At 57.3% G+C, this 13,432-nt stretch overlaps 1 protein-coding gene across 2 annotated transcripts; it reads right to left on the bottom strand.

Annotated features, from left to right (window-relative positions):
- Window positions 1-405: 405 nt before the first annotated feature.
- TGM5 (transglutaminase 5) lies at window positions 406-12,651 on the bottom strand. 2 transcript variants are annotated; one of them, XM_081916800.1, is made up of 13 exons: window positions 12,479-12,651; window positions 11,688-11,864; window positions 10,013-10,264; window positions 9,164-9,282; window positions 8,374-8,502; window positions 7,366-7,543; window positions 6,534-6,672; window positions 6,055-6,158; window positions 5,276-5,515; window positions 2,823-3,170; window positions 2,568-2,728; window positions 2,070-2,203; window positions 406-663 (listed from the first exon to the last, which is right to left on the bottom strand). In XM_081916800.1, the coding sequence occupies exons 1-13, from the start codon at window positions 12,486-12,488 to the stop codon at window positions 489-491; spliced, it is 2,166 nt and encodes a 721-aa protein (XP_081772926.1). In that variant the 5' UTR covers window positions 12,489-12,651; the 3' UTR covers window positions 406-488. The 2 variants fall into 2 exon arrangements, with proteins under 2 accessions (XP_081772926.1, XP_081772925.1); XM_081916799.1 differs by lacking the exon at window positions 12,479-12,651 and having other exon boundaries at window positions 11,688-12,317.
- Window positions 12,652-13,432: the final 781 nt, after the last annotated feature.

The raw sequence follows: 13,432 nt of genomic DNA, 5'->3' as shown, positions 1-13,432 counted from the left end.
TCGCATTTCTAAAAAGCCGGTCGCTTAGTGCGGCAGCATTTACCCTCTGGAACTGCCTTCCCCTTGACCTCAGGCAGGCGCCTTCGCCGCCCCCTCTCGCCTCGCTGGGGAGAGCAGGGTGCGCAAGACATTCTGGTTCAGGAAAGCCTGTGCACACGCGTTAGTTTATTGCCGATTTTATGTTCTAAAGAGTTGCTTTTATTGACAGCCTAATTGTTTTATTCTCTTTGTAAGCCGCAGTTTTTTATGACATTGATTGAATAATTACGGTAAGTGTCTCTATCCCCACCAGCGACGGTGCGTCTGCGCGGGACTGGGGCGCAGGATAGCGAGGCGTCTTCCCCGGAAGGACTGCTGCCTGCCTGGACGGGGGGAGGCGGGGGTCTGCGGCGGCAGAAGGCAGATGGGAATGCAGACTTTTACAGGAGGGGGCAAAGGGGGTCTGAGCAGTCGTGGCCCTCCAGGCGCTGCCGGGGGTCCCGGCTTAGTCAGTCCCTGCGACACCTCCACCCCGAGCGGGGGGCCACTTGCAGCTGTTTGTGGCCCTTGACGGGGGGGAACTGGCTGCTCTTGAGCGTGACGTGCAGCTGCCGGGGGCCGCTCTTGTAGGGCGTCAGCTGGAGCCGGACGCTGGTCTGCTTCCGGGGCCCCAGGGGCCCCAACCTGCAAAGAGAAGAAGAGCCTGGCAGGGAGGAGGCCAAAGGGACGGGACACTTTCCTTTCTTACCAGCTCTGAGGCAGTGATGAGCCGGGGGGGGGCACTCACAGTGCCAAGGAGGCATAAACCATAGCAGCGTAAAGCTGGAATGGAACCTCAGAGTCATCTAGTCCAACCCCCTGAAGTGGAGAAAATAAATAAATCATCTGTCATCAAGGATGCTTCAGTTGAGATTCCTGAATTGCAGGGGGTTGGACTAGATGACCCTCAGGGGTCCCTTCCAGCTCTACAGTTCTATGATTCTGTCCCTGACAGGTGGCCATCCAACCTCTTGACCAAAGGGAAGGAAGATATATGGAGGCCCCTGTGGGAGAGGGTCTTCGTCGCCTTCTCCCCTCCATCTCTCTCTCTCTCTCTCTCTCTCTCTCTCTCTCTCTCTCTCTCTCTCTCTCTCTCTCTCTCTCTCTCTCCCCCTCCCTGACTGGCAACAAAGGCTTTGGCCCCCAATGCTACGCTCCTGTAAATCAGAAAGGAGGCTAAATCTTCCAGTTTGTATGGCTGCTTATTCCTTTTTTTCTAAAGACTCTTTAGGCACATATTTTCCTGCTTGTAGGTCTCTCTGCTGTTTGTAGCTCCACGGTGCCAGAGAGGCAACTGAATGTGTTGCTGGGCCTGGACTTCCAGGGATGCTCCTGCTCAGAAATGGCTCCAGAGCTGATAGTGGACGGGGAAGAGAAGGGGCCACGTGCAGATTCACACACACACGGAGCAGGGGGAGGATCCTGCCCCAAAGGTCTCCCAAACAGCAGAGACGCAGAACTGTGAATTGACTGCCTTGCTCCCCAATCCTCCTTTGGCCGGCACTTCCTCCAGGAGATCACGCGTGGGAGTGGAAGCCTCCCCGCAAGGGGGTAGCAGCCAAACCTCACAAATGCCTCTTCCTGCAAGTCAGGCTGAGGAGGAGCTAAGACCGCCGAGATGTATTGCTGACAGGCAGAGACTCAGACCATAGAAATACAATTGGTAGAGAGGGCTCTGTGTGATGTCATTTCCCCTCCTCTCTAGGAGAGGGAGGAGCATAGAGTACTTCCTCTTCCTCTCTCTTCCTTTGACCACAAAGAGGGCAGATGTCGCCTGTGCCAGGCAGATGCCAGCTTGCTGTACTGTAAATGTAAGTATTTTGCTTGCATAGCTTTTATTACTGCTGTTGCTGTGATCCAGTGCATGGTTATAAAGTAAGTAAGTCTTATTTTACTTCCTTCCCAAGTTGTTGCCTGAACAAAGTTTTACAGTCTGTGATTTTAAATTTTGCTGCCAAGGATGGGATTTTGAAACTGTTCACCCCATGCATGTGGGCGCCTGGAGGGATGAGTTGCAACCAGCCTTCCTGCCCCCCTGCCCCCTTACTCACTGTATCTGGGGCTGGCCCTTCACCAGCCCACTGCCTTCCATGGTCAAGACGCAGTTGCCCACGGGCTCCCAAAGGGGGTTGGCAAACACCACCTGGATCGGGAAGGGCTGGTTCACCACCACGGAGGCCAACACCTGTGCCAAGGACCAAGCGGTTAGGAGCAGAAGGGAGGGGGGCGCTTTGGGACAGGTGCCCACCCCCAGCCCTCTCTTTGCCTGGCCTGAAACTTGGGCGGTGGGGGGGGGGGAGCTTGTTCCCCACTTTGAAGAAGGCTGGGATGTTTCTTGCTGAGCCTGCATGGCTTTAGCCCACCCAAACCACATCGGAGGGAGGCAGGTGGGTTGCAAGGTGTGTGCCAGGGAGGGAGCCGGTCATGTGTCTTGGCTCCCAGGAACAGAGCCTTTGGCAAACCTGCACTCGACCCCACAGTAGCTGTCCCATCTCCCAGGTGAGCAGCCCACTGTGCCACCCCTGCCAACCCAGAGGAGATGTGCCTACGTGGATGTCCAGGCTGGGGCTGGCCATGGTGATGGTTTTCTCTGCCAGGGTCTTCAGCCAGGTAGTGTTCTCCTCGCCCAGCGCGATGACGCAAAGCTGCTTATCCTCTCCCAGCTGCTGCCCGTACTGCTGGTAGGAGATGGTCCAGGGAAGCTCCTTCTCTGCAAAGAGGCCCGTGTCAGAGGCGGGCGGCACTCCTTCACCCGGAGACAGCGCCTCAGGAGGCCTGCCCGCTCCCCCTACCACTCGCCTTACCTTCCCTGGGGCGGAGGGAGAGGTACAGGGTCTCCTGCCAGAAGGGCGGCCGCGGGTGGCCATCGTGCAGCACGGCCTGGGCGCTGAGGCTCAGCTTGAGCTCCTTGTGGACAAACTCCAGGTTGCAGGCCACCAGCACCAGCTGGATGTCCTGGCCCACCTCAGGACTCTCCACCAGCTGGAGCTTCAGAGAGGTCTGGGCCATGGCCGGCGGCGGCTCCCGGGTCCTGTCCTCCACAGAGGCAGAGAACGCAACCGGAAGGACTCCCGACCTGTATCGCACTGGGGGGCTGAGCGGCTGCCTCTGGCCGAGGGCCTTCAGGAACACGCGGCGCTCTGCCAGGGAGCCTGTGGGGAGAGAGGAAGGACAAGGCAAGGCCAGTGAGTGCACGAGGTGAGGCACACACCCCCTGGGTCCGGAGCTGGGCTAAGGGCGGAAGAGTTTGGATTTGGATTTGATATCCCGCTTTATCACTTCCTGAAGGAGTCTCAAAGCGGCCAACAATCTCCTTTCCTTTCCTCCCCCCACAACAAACCCACTGTGAGGTGAGTGGGGCTGAGAGACTTCAGAGAAGTGTGACTTGCCCAAGGTCACCCAGCAGCTGCATGTGGAGGAGCGGGGAAGCGAACCCGGTTCATCAGATTACAAGTCTACCGCTCTTAACCACTACACCACACTGGCAGAGGAGTTTGGGAGCTATCAGAGGCACCAGATCTCTGCTAGCCTACTTGCAGTCTGCATAAGATGATCCCTGCAGGATCAGGCCCCAGGCTAGTCCCAAGGGGAATCCAGCAAGCAGGACCCCCGAGCACAAGAGCAGCCCCCTCCCCTCCTGTGGCTTCCAGCAACTGGGACTGTGTTCCTGTCTCTCACCAGGGAGGCAGAGCAGAATCAGCAGGGTTAGCAGCCCTGAACTTATTTATGTTATTTTACTTGCTTACTAAATTTATAAACTGCCCGCCCTTCATCCAAAGATCACAGGGTGCTTTTTACAGCATAAAGATACAAAACGAAAACACAAAATACATAGCATAACAAAAACAAGCAGAAAAACCAGTAACAAACACCTTGAAAAAAGCCACAGATTGTTTAACCAGCCTAAGGCCTGGGAGAAGAGGAATGTTTCTGCCTAACACCGAAAGACATGTAATGAATGCGCCAGGCGGGACTCCCTGGGGGATGCCTTCTACAAGCAGGGAGCCACTGCAGAAAAGGTCCATTCTCATGTAGCCACCCTCTGGACCTCTTGCGGAGGAGTCACACGAAGAACGGCCTCAGAGGATGATTGCAGGGTCCAGATTGGTCATATCCTGAGTTACTGAAGGCTTTATAGGTCAGCACCAGCACTTTGAATTGGGTCTGGAAACAAATTGGCAGCCAGAGCAGTTGGGCCAGGATTGGCATTATATACTCCATCCATCTTGCCCCAGTGAGCAACCTGGCCTCTGCGTTCTGCACCACATGAAGTTTCTGAACTCTCATCAGAGGCAGCCCCACGCATAATGTGTTGCGGTCATCTAAGCTAGAGCTTACCAGAGCATAGACCGCAGAAGTTGGGCTGTCCCTATCTGGATAAGGGTGCAGCGGGGCCACCAGATGAAGCTGCTAGAAAGCACTCTGGGCCACTGAGACCACCTGACCCAGAAGTACCCCCAAGTTGCGTACCCACTCCTTCAGAGGGAGTGTAACCCCATCAAGGCCACTTCCCCGCCATCCAGTCTAGGGAACCACCCTGATCCGGAGTGAACTTCAGCTGGCTGGCACTCATCCAGTCCATTATCAAGACCAGACAATAGTCCAGCACTTCCACTGCCCACCTGCAGATGTAAAGGACAGCTGTGTGTCATCAGCATATTGCGGACAAGGGACTCCAGATGACCCCACTCAGTGCTTTCACGTGGATCTTTTTGCAGGCATTTTGCAGCTGCTGTTTTTTAGAGCAGAGCTCGTAGAAGCCCCTCCCAGCTGTGCTCCGGCTGCTTGAGGTTTCCTGCAGCGGCAGCTTCCTCCCTGTGGCCCCCGGCCCTCGAAGACCCAATCGCAAGAACAATCGTGCGCCACAAAGCCCAGCCCCAGCCTTGACAGTGCAGCAACCCTCAGGCTCACCCGCGAGGTGCTTGCGGCAGCCTCTTAGCAGCCAGGGAACCGGGGCTTCCTGCCTTCCCTGTGCCTCAGCCACTAAAGGCGCTTTGCTGCCACCATCACAAGCAGGATCAGACATGCTGGCTGAGAATTTCACAGCCTTCAGATGAGGGAATAGCACCCTGCAAGTTAGGAGCCTGCTGGCCAAGAGGCCTCTCCACCGGCTCTGTCTCCAGGCCAGAACAATCTGTTCTGCTCCTCTGTAGCCGCCTGCAAGAACGGTGAATCCAGATTACAACTTCTGAGTCAGGCCAGCTGGCCGGGTGCAGGATGCATTTCTGGGTGGCCGTGGGTTCCTTCATCTCCCTACCTTCTGGGTATTTGTAGGCACTGGTGATGTCCTCCCGCTCATCGCTCCCAACGCATTTGGTGCTGATGTTGTTCCCAACAGCACTGGTGTCCCACTGGAGCTTCTCCTTCCTTGCCCCGTCCAGCAGCCAAGCCACACGGTCAGCATTCACCATGGAGAACACAAAGGGGGCATCGAAGCGCACGTCCACGTCTCCCTCCCGGATGGCGCTGACAGGGGCTGGCCCACAGCAGTATAGCCCTGCCAGGAGGGAAGGGAAATGTCAGGGCTGGATCAGGCCAGGGGCCCATCCAGGTCAGCATCCTGTTCTCACAGCTGGACCTGAGCGCAGGAGCCCCCTCCCCACCTGTGGCCTCCCAAAACTGGAATTCAGATGCTGTGGAGGCAGAGCAGGGCCAGCCTGGCTAGGAGCATCCATATCCCTGCGCTTCCTTCCTCATAAGGCAGTTGCTCCAGCCCCTGGATCATTTCAGTCGCCCTTTCTGACCCTCTTCCAGCTCCACAATGTCCTTTAGGTGACCAGAACTCTGCGTAGTACTCCAAATGTGGTCGCACCTTAGACTGGTATAATCTAAGGTTATGATATTGGGAGTTTTATTTCCTGTTCCTTCCCTCAAGATCTGTAGCATGACGCTGGCCTTTGTCACAGCTTCCACCCACTGGCTCAGCGTCTTCATGGGGCTGCCCTCCAAGGTCCCCCAGAGACAGAGAGAGGCATGGTGGGAAAGCAGTCAGGCCAAGCCCAGGCCTGGCTGGAAGGAGGAGCAGGGGGAACGCACCGTTGCTGCGCTCCTGGGGGGTGGCATCCAGGACCTGCCAGCCGTGGTAGCCGGGGGGAAGGTCTCTGCGCGCCATCCAGCACTCATTCCACACGTGGAAGTTCCTGCAGCAGAAGACAAGCAGAGCCCAAAGAGATGGTCTCTCTAGCTGAGAGGGGTGTTCTTTGTGGTAAGCTGCACCTCTGGGGTCAGCATGAGGGAGGGGGGAAATCACAGCATCCCTGACAGATGCCCCCCCCTCCAGCCTCCGCTTGGGGCTGTGTCTCTCTTTGGGCAGAGAGGAGCCCAGTCTTGGGTTTGATCTGAGGTCAAAGGCCCACCTGGGAAGGAAAGCCCTTGCCTCACTCCATCCCCGGCAAGGAGCCCCTGAGTCAGGGTGGTCCTCCCTCCATCACGGGATGCAGAGAAGAAGGGGCCCCAGAGGATTTGGCAGTCAAGGGGAGGGGGAAAGGGCCCCCCAGGAGGCAGCCCCATCTCACCAGATGCTGTCCTTGCTCTCTGTGGGCAGGAGGTGCCCGGCCTTGTCATAGAAGACATCGATAATCAGGTTCCCGTCCTTCTCGTGCCCCGAGTCAAAGTTGGTCACCACTCGTGAAGGGATCCCGAGGCATCGCAGCACTGGGGAGAGGAGGGTGCAGCTGGGTGCCGTCCTGGGCAGCTGGGACCCCTCCCCACCTGCTGCCCTTCAGCTTCTGCTGGGGGAACCAAGTGCTGCTGTCCCCCCCCCCCCACCGGGGAAGGGATGGCTGTGCCAGTTCTGCCGGGATCCTGTACTTGGCTCCTGTAACTAGCCTCTGAGCATGTTAATAGCAGCAGCTTCAGCTTCCAGTGATAAAGCAGCTGGGGTGAGGCTCTTACAGGGACCCCCATATCTGCCCCATTTCCCATGGGGCCAGTCTCTGGGCCCCAAGAGTAAAGTCTGTGTGTGTGTGTGTGTGCGCGCATCAGAGGGGACTCAGGGGTCCATTTCTCCAGCCCACTATTTGGCCGCCCCACCCCCTGTTTCTCCCCTAAGGAAAACTGGCACACCTGCCTCTCCCTTTGGCCCAGATGGGCCACCTGCTTTCACTGACAGTATTTAAAAGTTGCCCTGTGTTTTGCTACCTGCCCCCCTCCATCCACCTCCCCTTAAAGTACCAACCTCTCTACGAGGTTTCAGTCAGGAAAAAAGCGGTGTTTCTTAAATTCCTTGCTAGGTGAGGAAGTTCTTGTTCCCAAATGCAACCTATCACTTTCCTATTCAAAATACAGCTACTTCTCATTTTACAACAATCTTGACAAATAGTAGCATGCATTGCTCCCCATCCCTACCTGTGCACATCACGGCTGCAAAGACCCAGCACTGCCCATACTTGACCGGCCGGCCCCCGCTGTGGTCCCACTGGGTCAGGATGGCGATGCTGCCACTCCACTCGGTGGGGCGGACGCCCCCGGAATAGTCCTCGCTCCAGTTGCCCAGGAGGACCCCGTTGTCATCGTTGCTGTTGATCTGGGGGGGGGGGAGGGCAGGCAGCCCCATGAGTGCCAGGGGGCCCCTCCAGGCAAAGCCAAGCTCACAGCCACCCAACTGAGCCTCCCAAAGTACTCATATACCTTTTTCAGCCTCATATACCTAACTCTAGTGTGTTTGAGCCTAAGGGGTTAAACCATAGAGTCATCTGTCCTGCCAGCCTCAGCCTATGTCATCACCTGTCACTTGGAGAGGAATTGGGTCACCAAACCTTTGTGTTTTTTCTCTCTCCCTCCATGTGAGGAGCTCTGAGCTGGTTGCTCCAGCCACATGGCTTTAGCCAGCCTCTTTTGTTTCAGACAGAACGGAGTCCTAAACCAGTGTTTTCCTCAAGCAGTTAATGTTCTGGCAGCTGCACCTTGCAAGGGCAGCCCTACCCACAATGCATTGCAGCAGTCGAAACGGGAGCCTGGAGCACCCCTGCCACGTGCCTGCTCTTTCCGGGGGAAGGAAAACTGTCTGTGTACATGCAGTTGGTTTTAATTTTAAAGGGTTTTTAATTGTTTTTGCTGTGTTGTGAAACAGCTTCAAGGTGCTTCTCTGGAAGTGATTTATAAGCGGAATAAGCTATGGCAACCCCATCTGGAACAGCCTGTACACTGTATTCCTGGGTGGCAGGCGTGGGGCAGGGGGAAGGCGATGCCTCTTGCGCATGCTGTATTGCCCTGTCTCCTGGCTGAGGGCAAGTCCAGCCAACTGCTTTGGGCCCCCATCTCAGAAGGTCCCAGCAGCCCCACCCTGAGCAGATCAGGGAACAGCCCTCGGGAGGGGGGGGGTCCACAGCGCTGGGTGGTCCCAGCAGCTCTTACCATGGCGCTCAGCACCCGGCTGACGTAGACGGGGCTGTTGCGCAAGGAACAATCCCTGCCCGGGTCGTGCAAGAAGTGGAGGCTCCTGTCCAACAGCTTCAGGCAGATGCCCACGATGCCCTCCTCAAACTGCAGAGGAAGAGGAGAAAGAAGGCGGCCAGCTCAGCATGCAGAAGGTCTCCAGCTCCAGGTGGGGCTGGGAGAGACTCCTGCCTGAAATCCCGGAGAGCCGCTGCTGCTGCCAGTCAGTGTGGGCAATGCTCTGCTAGATGGAGCAATGGCCTGACTCGGTGTGAGGCAGCTAAGAAAAGCAAACTCAGACGATTGCAGGCTCAGCTGCATTGCTGCTCTTTGGCCTGGCCTGGCCAGGTTCTTCTTCTGGGCAGGGGCCAAGGAGAACTGGGGGAGGGAGGGAGGGAGGGCAGGGCCTTGTCTGGCTGGGGCTTGTGGGTGTGGCTCTCCCCCTGCACTTGCTGGACTCCAACTCCCAGCTGCCCCAGCCAGGCCAGTGGTCAGGGATGGAGAGGTCAGCTGGAAGTCCAGTAATGCCTTCGGAGCCCCATCTTCACTCAGCCCTGGACTGGGAGAGGCTGCACCTCCGCAGCACTTCGCCTTCCTAAATGGAGCTTCCATGGCCAGAGCCACTCTACCTTAGTGTGGTGAACAAGAATGGGGGAAGCGGTTGGTCTCAGACGCTGCTTGACTGGGCTTCCCACTGGGTTGGCCCCTGTGAGGATGGGACTAGAGTCATTGGCCTGATCCAGCACCGGGGTTCGCCTTAGGTACTTGCCTGCCCAAAGTTCCAGGGAACGGGGCGGATCCAGTTCTTGTTTCCCTGGTAGATGAGGCCCTGCTCGTTCAGGACGTACTCCTCCCTCTCCAGCTCGCTCTCCAGGTAAACGTCATCATCTGAGAGGCAGGGGAGGGGACAGCTCAGAGTAGGGAAGCCCCTCCCCCAGGAGGCCAGGAGGAGAGAGGGGGCTCTGCTCTGCCAGCAGGAGGGGAGGGGGCTGTGCTGGTGCTCTGCTTCGGCTTGGGGGTTTCCCCAACTGGAGCCTCTGGTTGGCCACTGTGAGAACGGGATGTGGGCCAGGGGCCCTTGGCCTGATCCAGCAGGCTCTTCTGAGATTCCTTGGAGGGTTGTGAGAGGCACCTTCCCCTCCTGGGACCCAGCCTCACCTCCAGGCTCCAGTGGATCCTGCTGCCTGGGGCAGGTGCCTCCCCTTGCCTCATGGGTGTGCTGGCCCCACTCCCCTCCATTGCTGGGGGGAATGCCAGGCTCCCTCCCGCTGAACAGATGCCCAGGAAAGCCCCCCAGTGCTCCCAGGGAGATGCTCCAAGCCCCCAGATGCAGACCCAGGACTCTTCCGCTGCAGCGCTGAGCAAGGAATAGACCTGGCAGGATTGGGGGAGATTAGCCGCCCCAGCTGACAAATGCCTGTTCTTGCTAGAAAGCAGGAGAAGGAACAGAGTCCTCAGAGCTGCATGGCTGATAGGCAGCGACCCAGACCACAGAAATACAATTGGAGAGGGCGCCTAGAGGGCTAAATTGCAATTAGTATCTTCTCTCCCACCCATTAAAACCCACCCCACAGTTCAGGGTCTGAAGGAACCGCCCAAATGTCTCCCCACACCCTACCTGGGCACCAGGCATTGAAGAGCAGGATGAAGTCCCCCAGGTAGTAGAACTTGGAGGTGTGGTCGGAGTCGACGCGGATCTTCAGCTGGTAACGCCCAATGGGGGCCCCAGCCGGAGGCCAGACAACGACGTCTGTGGATCGGGGCCCGCTGGCGGCGCTGGCGGTGGCTCTCCAGGCGCGCTTCGAGTCTGGATGTCCGGGCCCCACTGGGAAGATGGATTGTGTCCCTGCCTGCTGGTCTGGCTGAGGCCCTGCAGAGTAAGGGGGGAGTCAAGGGGAGCTGGAGGGTCTCTCGCTGGGGGTCAGGCCAGGTCAAGGCAGCCCGGAAGAGCTGGCCTAGTTGGACTGCAAGGGAGCTGCCATCATCCTCTTCACTGCCGTGGAAGGTGGGAACTGGCTTGCCCACAGAGGCTGCCCCTTGGTGGGCCACCGTGCCCCTCCCCATGCTGTCTACTGCACTAGCAACAGAGACCCCACCTGGGAGAGGGTTCAAGTCCCCCCACTTAACCATGACATTCCTGGGGTGACCTTTGGGGCCAGATACTGCCTGTCTCAGTCTAACCTTCCTCACAGGGCTGTTGTTGTGGAGATTAGAGGAGGACTAAGACCTGGGAGTCGAGGGTTAAAATCCCATTAAAGCCATGAAGCTCCCTGGGTGTGACCTTGGGCCAGACACTGCCTTGAGCTCCGTGGAGAAACGGGGGGGGGGGGATATAAATACAATAATGAATACTTAAAATAGAGGCCCTGCTTTTGTCCACCCGCTGCCGCTGAACGAGACCCTTTCAGCTGCTGCTCGCAATAGGACCCCTCTGGGTCTCCGCCAGGATCTGGGACTCCCTTGGCACCTGCTGGCAGGCAGACCTCTGGGCTTCCCACTCCAGGTGCTCCAGGGGCCTTGGTTGGACTCAGGGCTGCAATCATAAAATGCTCCCTGGGGGCCCAGCCCCCTGAAGTGCAGGAATCTCAACTAGATCATAGAGGGCAAATGACCATCTAACCTCTATTTAAAAGCCTCCAAGGAAGGAGAGTCCACAACATCCCGAGGGAGATTGCTGACTGTCAAAAGTTCTTCCTGATGTTGGCGTCTTCTTTCTTGTAGCTAGAAGGCATGGGTTCAAGTCCTACCATCCAGAGCAGGAGAAAAGAAGCTTCTTTCATGTGGCAGCCCTTCAGATATTTGGAGATGACTCTCAGATCTCCTCTCAACCGTTCCTCATAAGGCTTGGCTGCACACAGGCAGGCAGCATTTGCCAGGCAGTCCAGATGGAAGACAGGGAGGGGCGCAGAGACCCCTGTGGACAAGGCAGACCACAGGACCCCCCAGAAGAGGCCTCGGGGCTTGCAGCAGGTCCTGTGCCATTGGGTAGGCGCTGCCCTGGATGTGGTGAGGGCTGAGGACCAGAAGAAGAGCCCCCAGTGGCCCACCTAGTCCAGCCTCCAGTGGCTGAACAGTGTCTGTGGGAAACCAGCAGGCAGGATTTGAGCCCAAGAGTTCTTTTCCCTCCTGGGGCTTCTAGCAGCTGGTGTGCAGAAACATTTGCAGCCTCCGACTGGAGACAGAGCCTTCAATAGCCCCCTCCTGCATGCAGGTGGCTAATCGTCTTGTAGCTCCTCTCATGGATTGGAGACCCCAGGCCAAGCCCCTTCCTCTCCCTCCCCACCTGCTCCTACCTGTCTCTGCAATCAGGTGCAGGGAGTCTCCGTGCAGGTAGCCTCGACCCTGGAAGTGGAGGGTGATGGTGAAGGGCTGCCCCCGCCGCGCGATCACCTGCTGGCCCCCCATCTCCGCTGTGCGGTGCTGCAGGTTGTTCTTGGTGCTGTGCCAAGTGATGAACGCCAGCTGCAGTTCTACCAAAGAGCAAAAGGACGTCAGCGGAGACTGCTGGGCCAGGCCAGGGGCCCATCTCCTTCTCTCAGTGGCCAGCTGAATGCTTCTGGGAAGCCCCAGGTAGGACCATAGAGTTGGAAGGGATCCCCAAAGGTCATCTGTCCCAACCCCCTGCAATGCAGGAATCTCCACTAAAGTATCCATGGCGGGTGGCCATTCAACCTCTGTTTAAGAACCTCCAAAGCCACCATCTCCCACCCTTGCTCTCCACAATTCTAAGCTAGACTGCCTCTGTCCATGGAGGCTCCATTTAGCAACCATAAGCGCTAAGAAGAGCCCAGAAGGGGCCCCTTTAGCCCAGCTAGTGGCCAACTAGATGCCCATGATGGGAAGCCAGCAAGAGGGTTGGAGCCCAGAAGGACTCCCAGAGAAGCATTGCTGGCTCCAGCTGTGGAAGAGCAGAGCCATCCTTGCTTGCGGCCACTGAGATCCCCAGGGAGGGGACCCGCAGGAGCAGCGGGAGGAGAAGGGGCCAGGGCACCCGGAGTGGGAGCCTGCCCTCCTCTCCCTCTCCCCCTGGGCTCACCCCTTCCCCTCCTCAGAACCGGCGCCCGTCCCCCAGGCCAGGACTCACTCTCGGCCATGGTGCTGCTCTGCCAAGCGCCTGCTGAGGAATGCCTCCGGGCTGCTGCCCGCCTTCCTCCTTCCCGGCTGGCCGGAGCCAGAGAGGCGGAGGTGTGGCAGCAGCCACGGCATGAACGATTCACCTTCCTGCTCAGTCACCAACTTTCTTGGCACAGCAGCGTCCCGGGAGCAGGCCGGGTGTGGGCGCGACGGGCACTTGCTGAGAGAAACGTTGCCCCACCTGCCCTCTCTGCTCTCCTCGTGGGAACAGAGGGAGGGAGCAGCTGCCTCTTTTTTTTTAATGAAATTTTATTAGATTTTATCATAATAACACAACACAAAATATAAAAATAAAGAAAGAAAAAAACAGAAAAAAGAGAAAACAAGTATAATTTCAAACCCTTACTTTCTTGTACCTTTCCCGACTTCCCCATACGTCCCCTCTCTGTATTCCAAATTCAATTTTGTTTCTTCAACAAATCCCTACGCTTAATTTTAACTTAATTTTTAAATTTTCTTTTCATTTTACTTGTCCATTACCACTGAAAACCATGTAATTTCTAAACCAACGTCATTCTAACATTCATTAATTTTACAATGTTTCTTGAGATAATCCTTAAATTTCTTCCAATCTTCTTCCGCTGTCTCTCTCCCCTGGTCTCGGATTCTGCCGGTCATGGAGCAGCTGCCTCTCACTGAGTCAGGGTCCGGCTCTCTCTTGCTCGGAAGTGCCTGCTCTGGCTGGCAGCAGCAGCGGCTCCGCAGGGTCTCAGGCAGGGGAGCCTTTCCCAGCCCGACCCAAGCATCAGGCATGGGGCCTCAAAGGACATGGTCACCGTTGGTCGGGGGGGGGGGGACAGCAGTGGCAGACCCCACCTCCCTGCAGGGGCTCAGACAGGAGCCAGCCCCCAGCCTCGCATCCAGGGGCCAGCGGGTGGGGCTGCTTACAGCCCAGCCTTGGGGG

This window comes from Podarcis melisellensis (assembly GCF_964234715.1).
Source record: "Podarcis melisellensis genome assembly, chromosome: 6".
NCBI lineage: Eukaryota > Metazoa > Chordata > Lepidosauria > Squamata > Lacertidae > Podarcis > Podarcis melisellensis.
This window is presented reverse-complemented; position numbering and strand designations above follow the sequence as displayed.

Coding starts and splice junctions, on each gene's coding strand:
- TGM5 (XM_081916799.1), bottom strand. CDS start 12,048: ATGGATACTTTAGTGGAGATTCCTGCATTGCAGGGGGTTGGGACAGAT. Junction 7,544..8,373: donor GCCGGGTGCTGAGCGCCATG/GTAAGAGCTGCT, acceptor CCCCCCCCCCAG/ATCAACAGCAACGATGACAA. Junction 2,729..2,822: donor CTCCCTCCGCCCCAGGGAAG/GTAAGGCGAGTG, acceptor GCCTCTTTGCAG/AGAAGGAGCTTCCCTGGACC.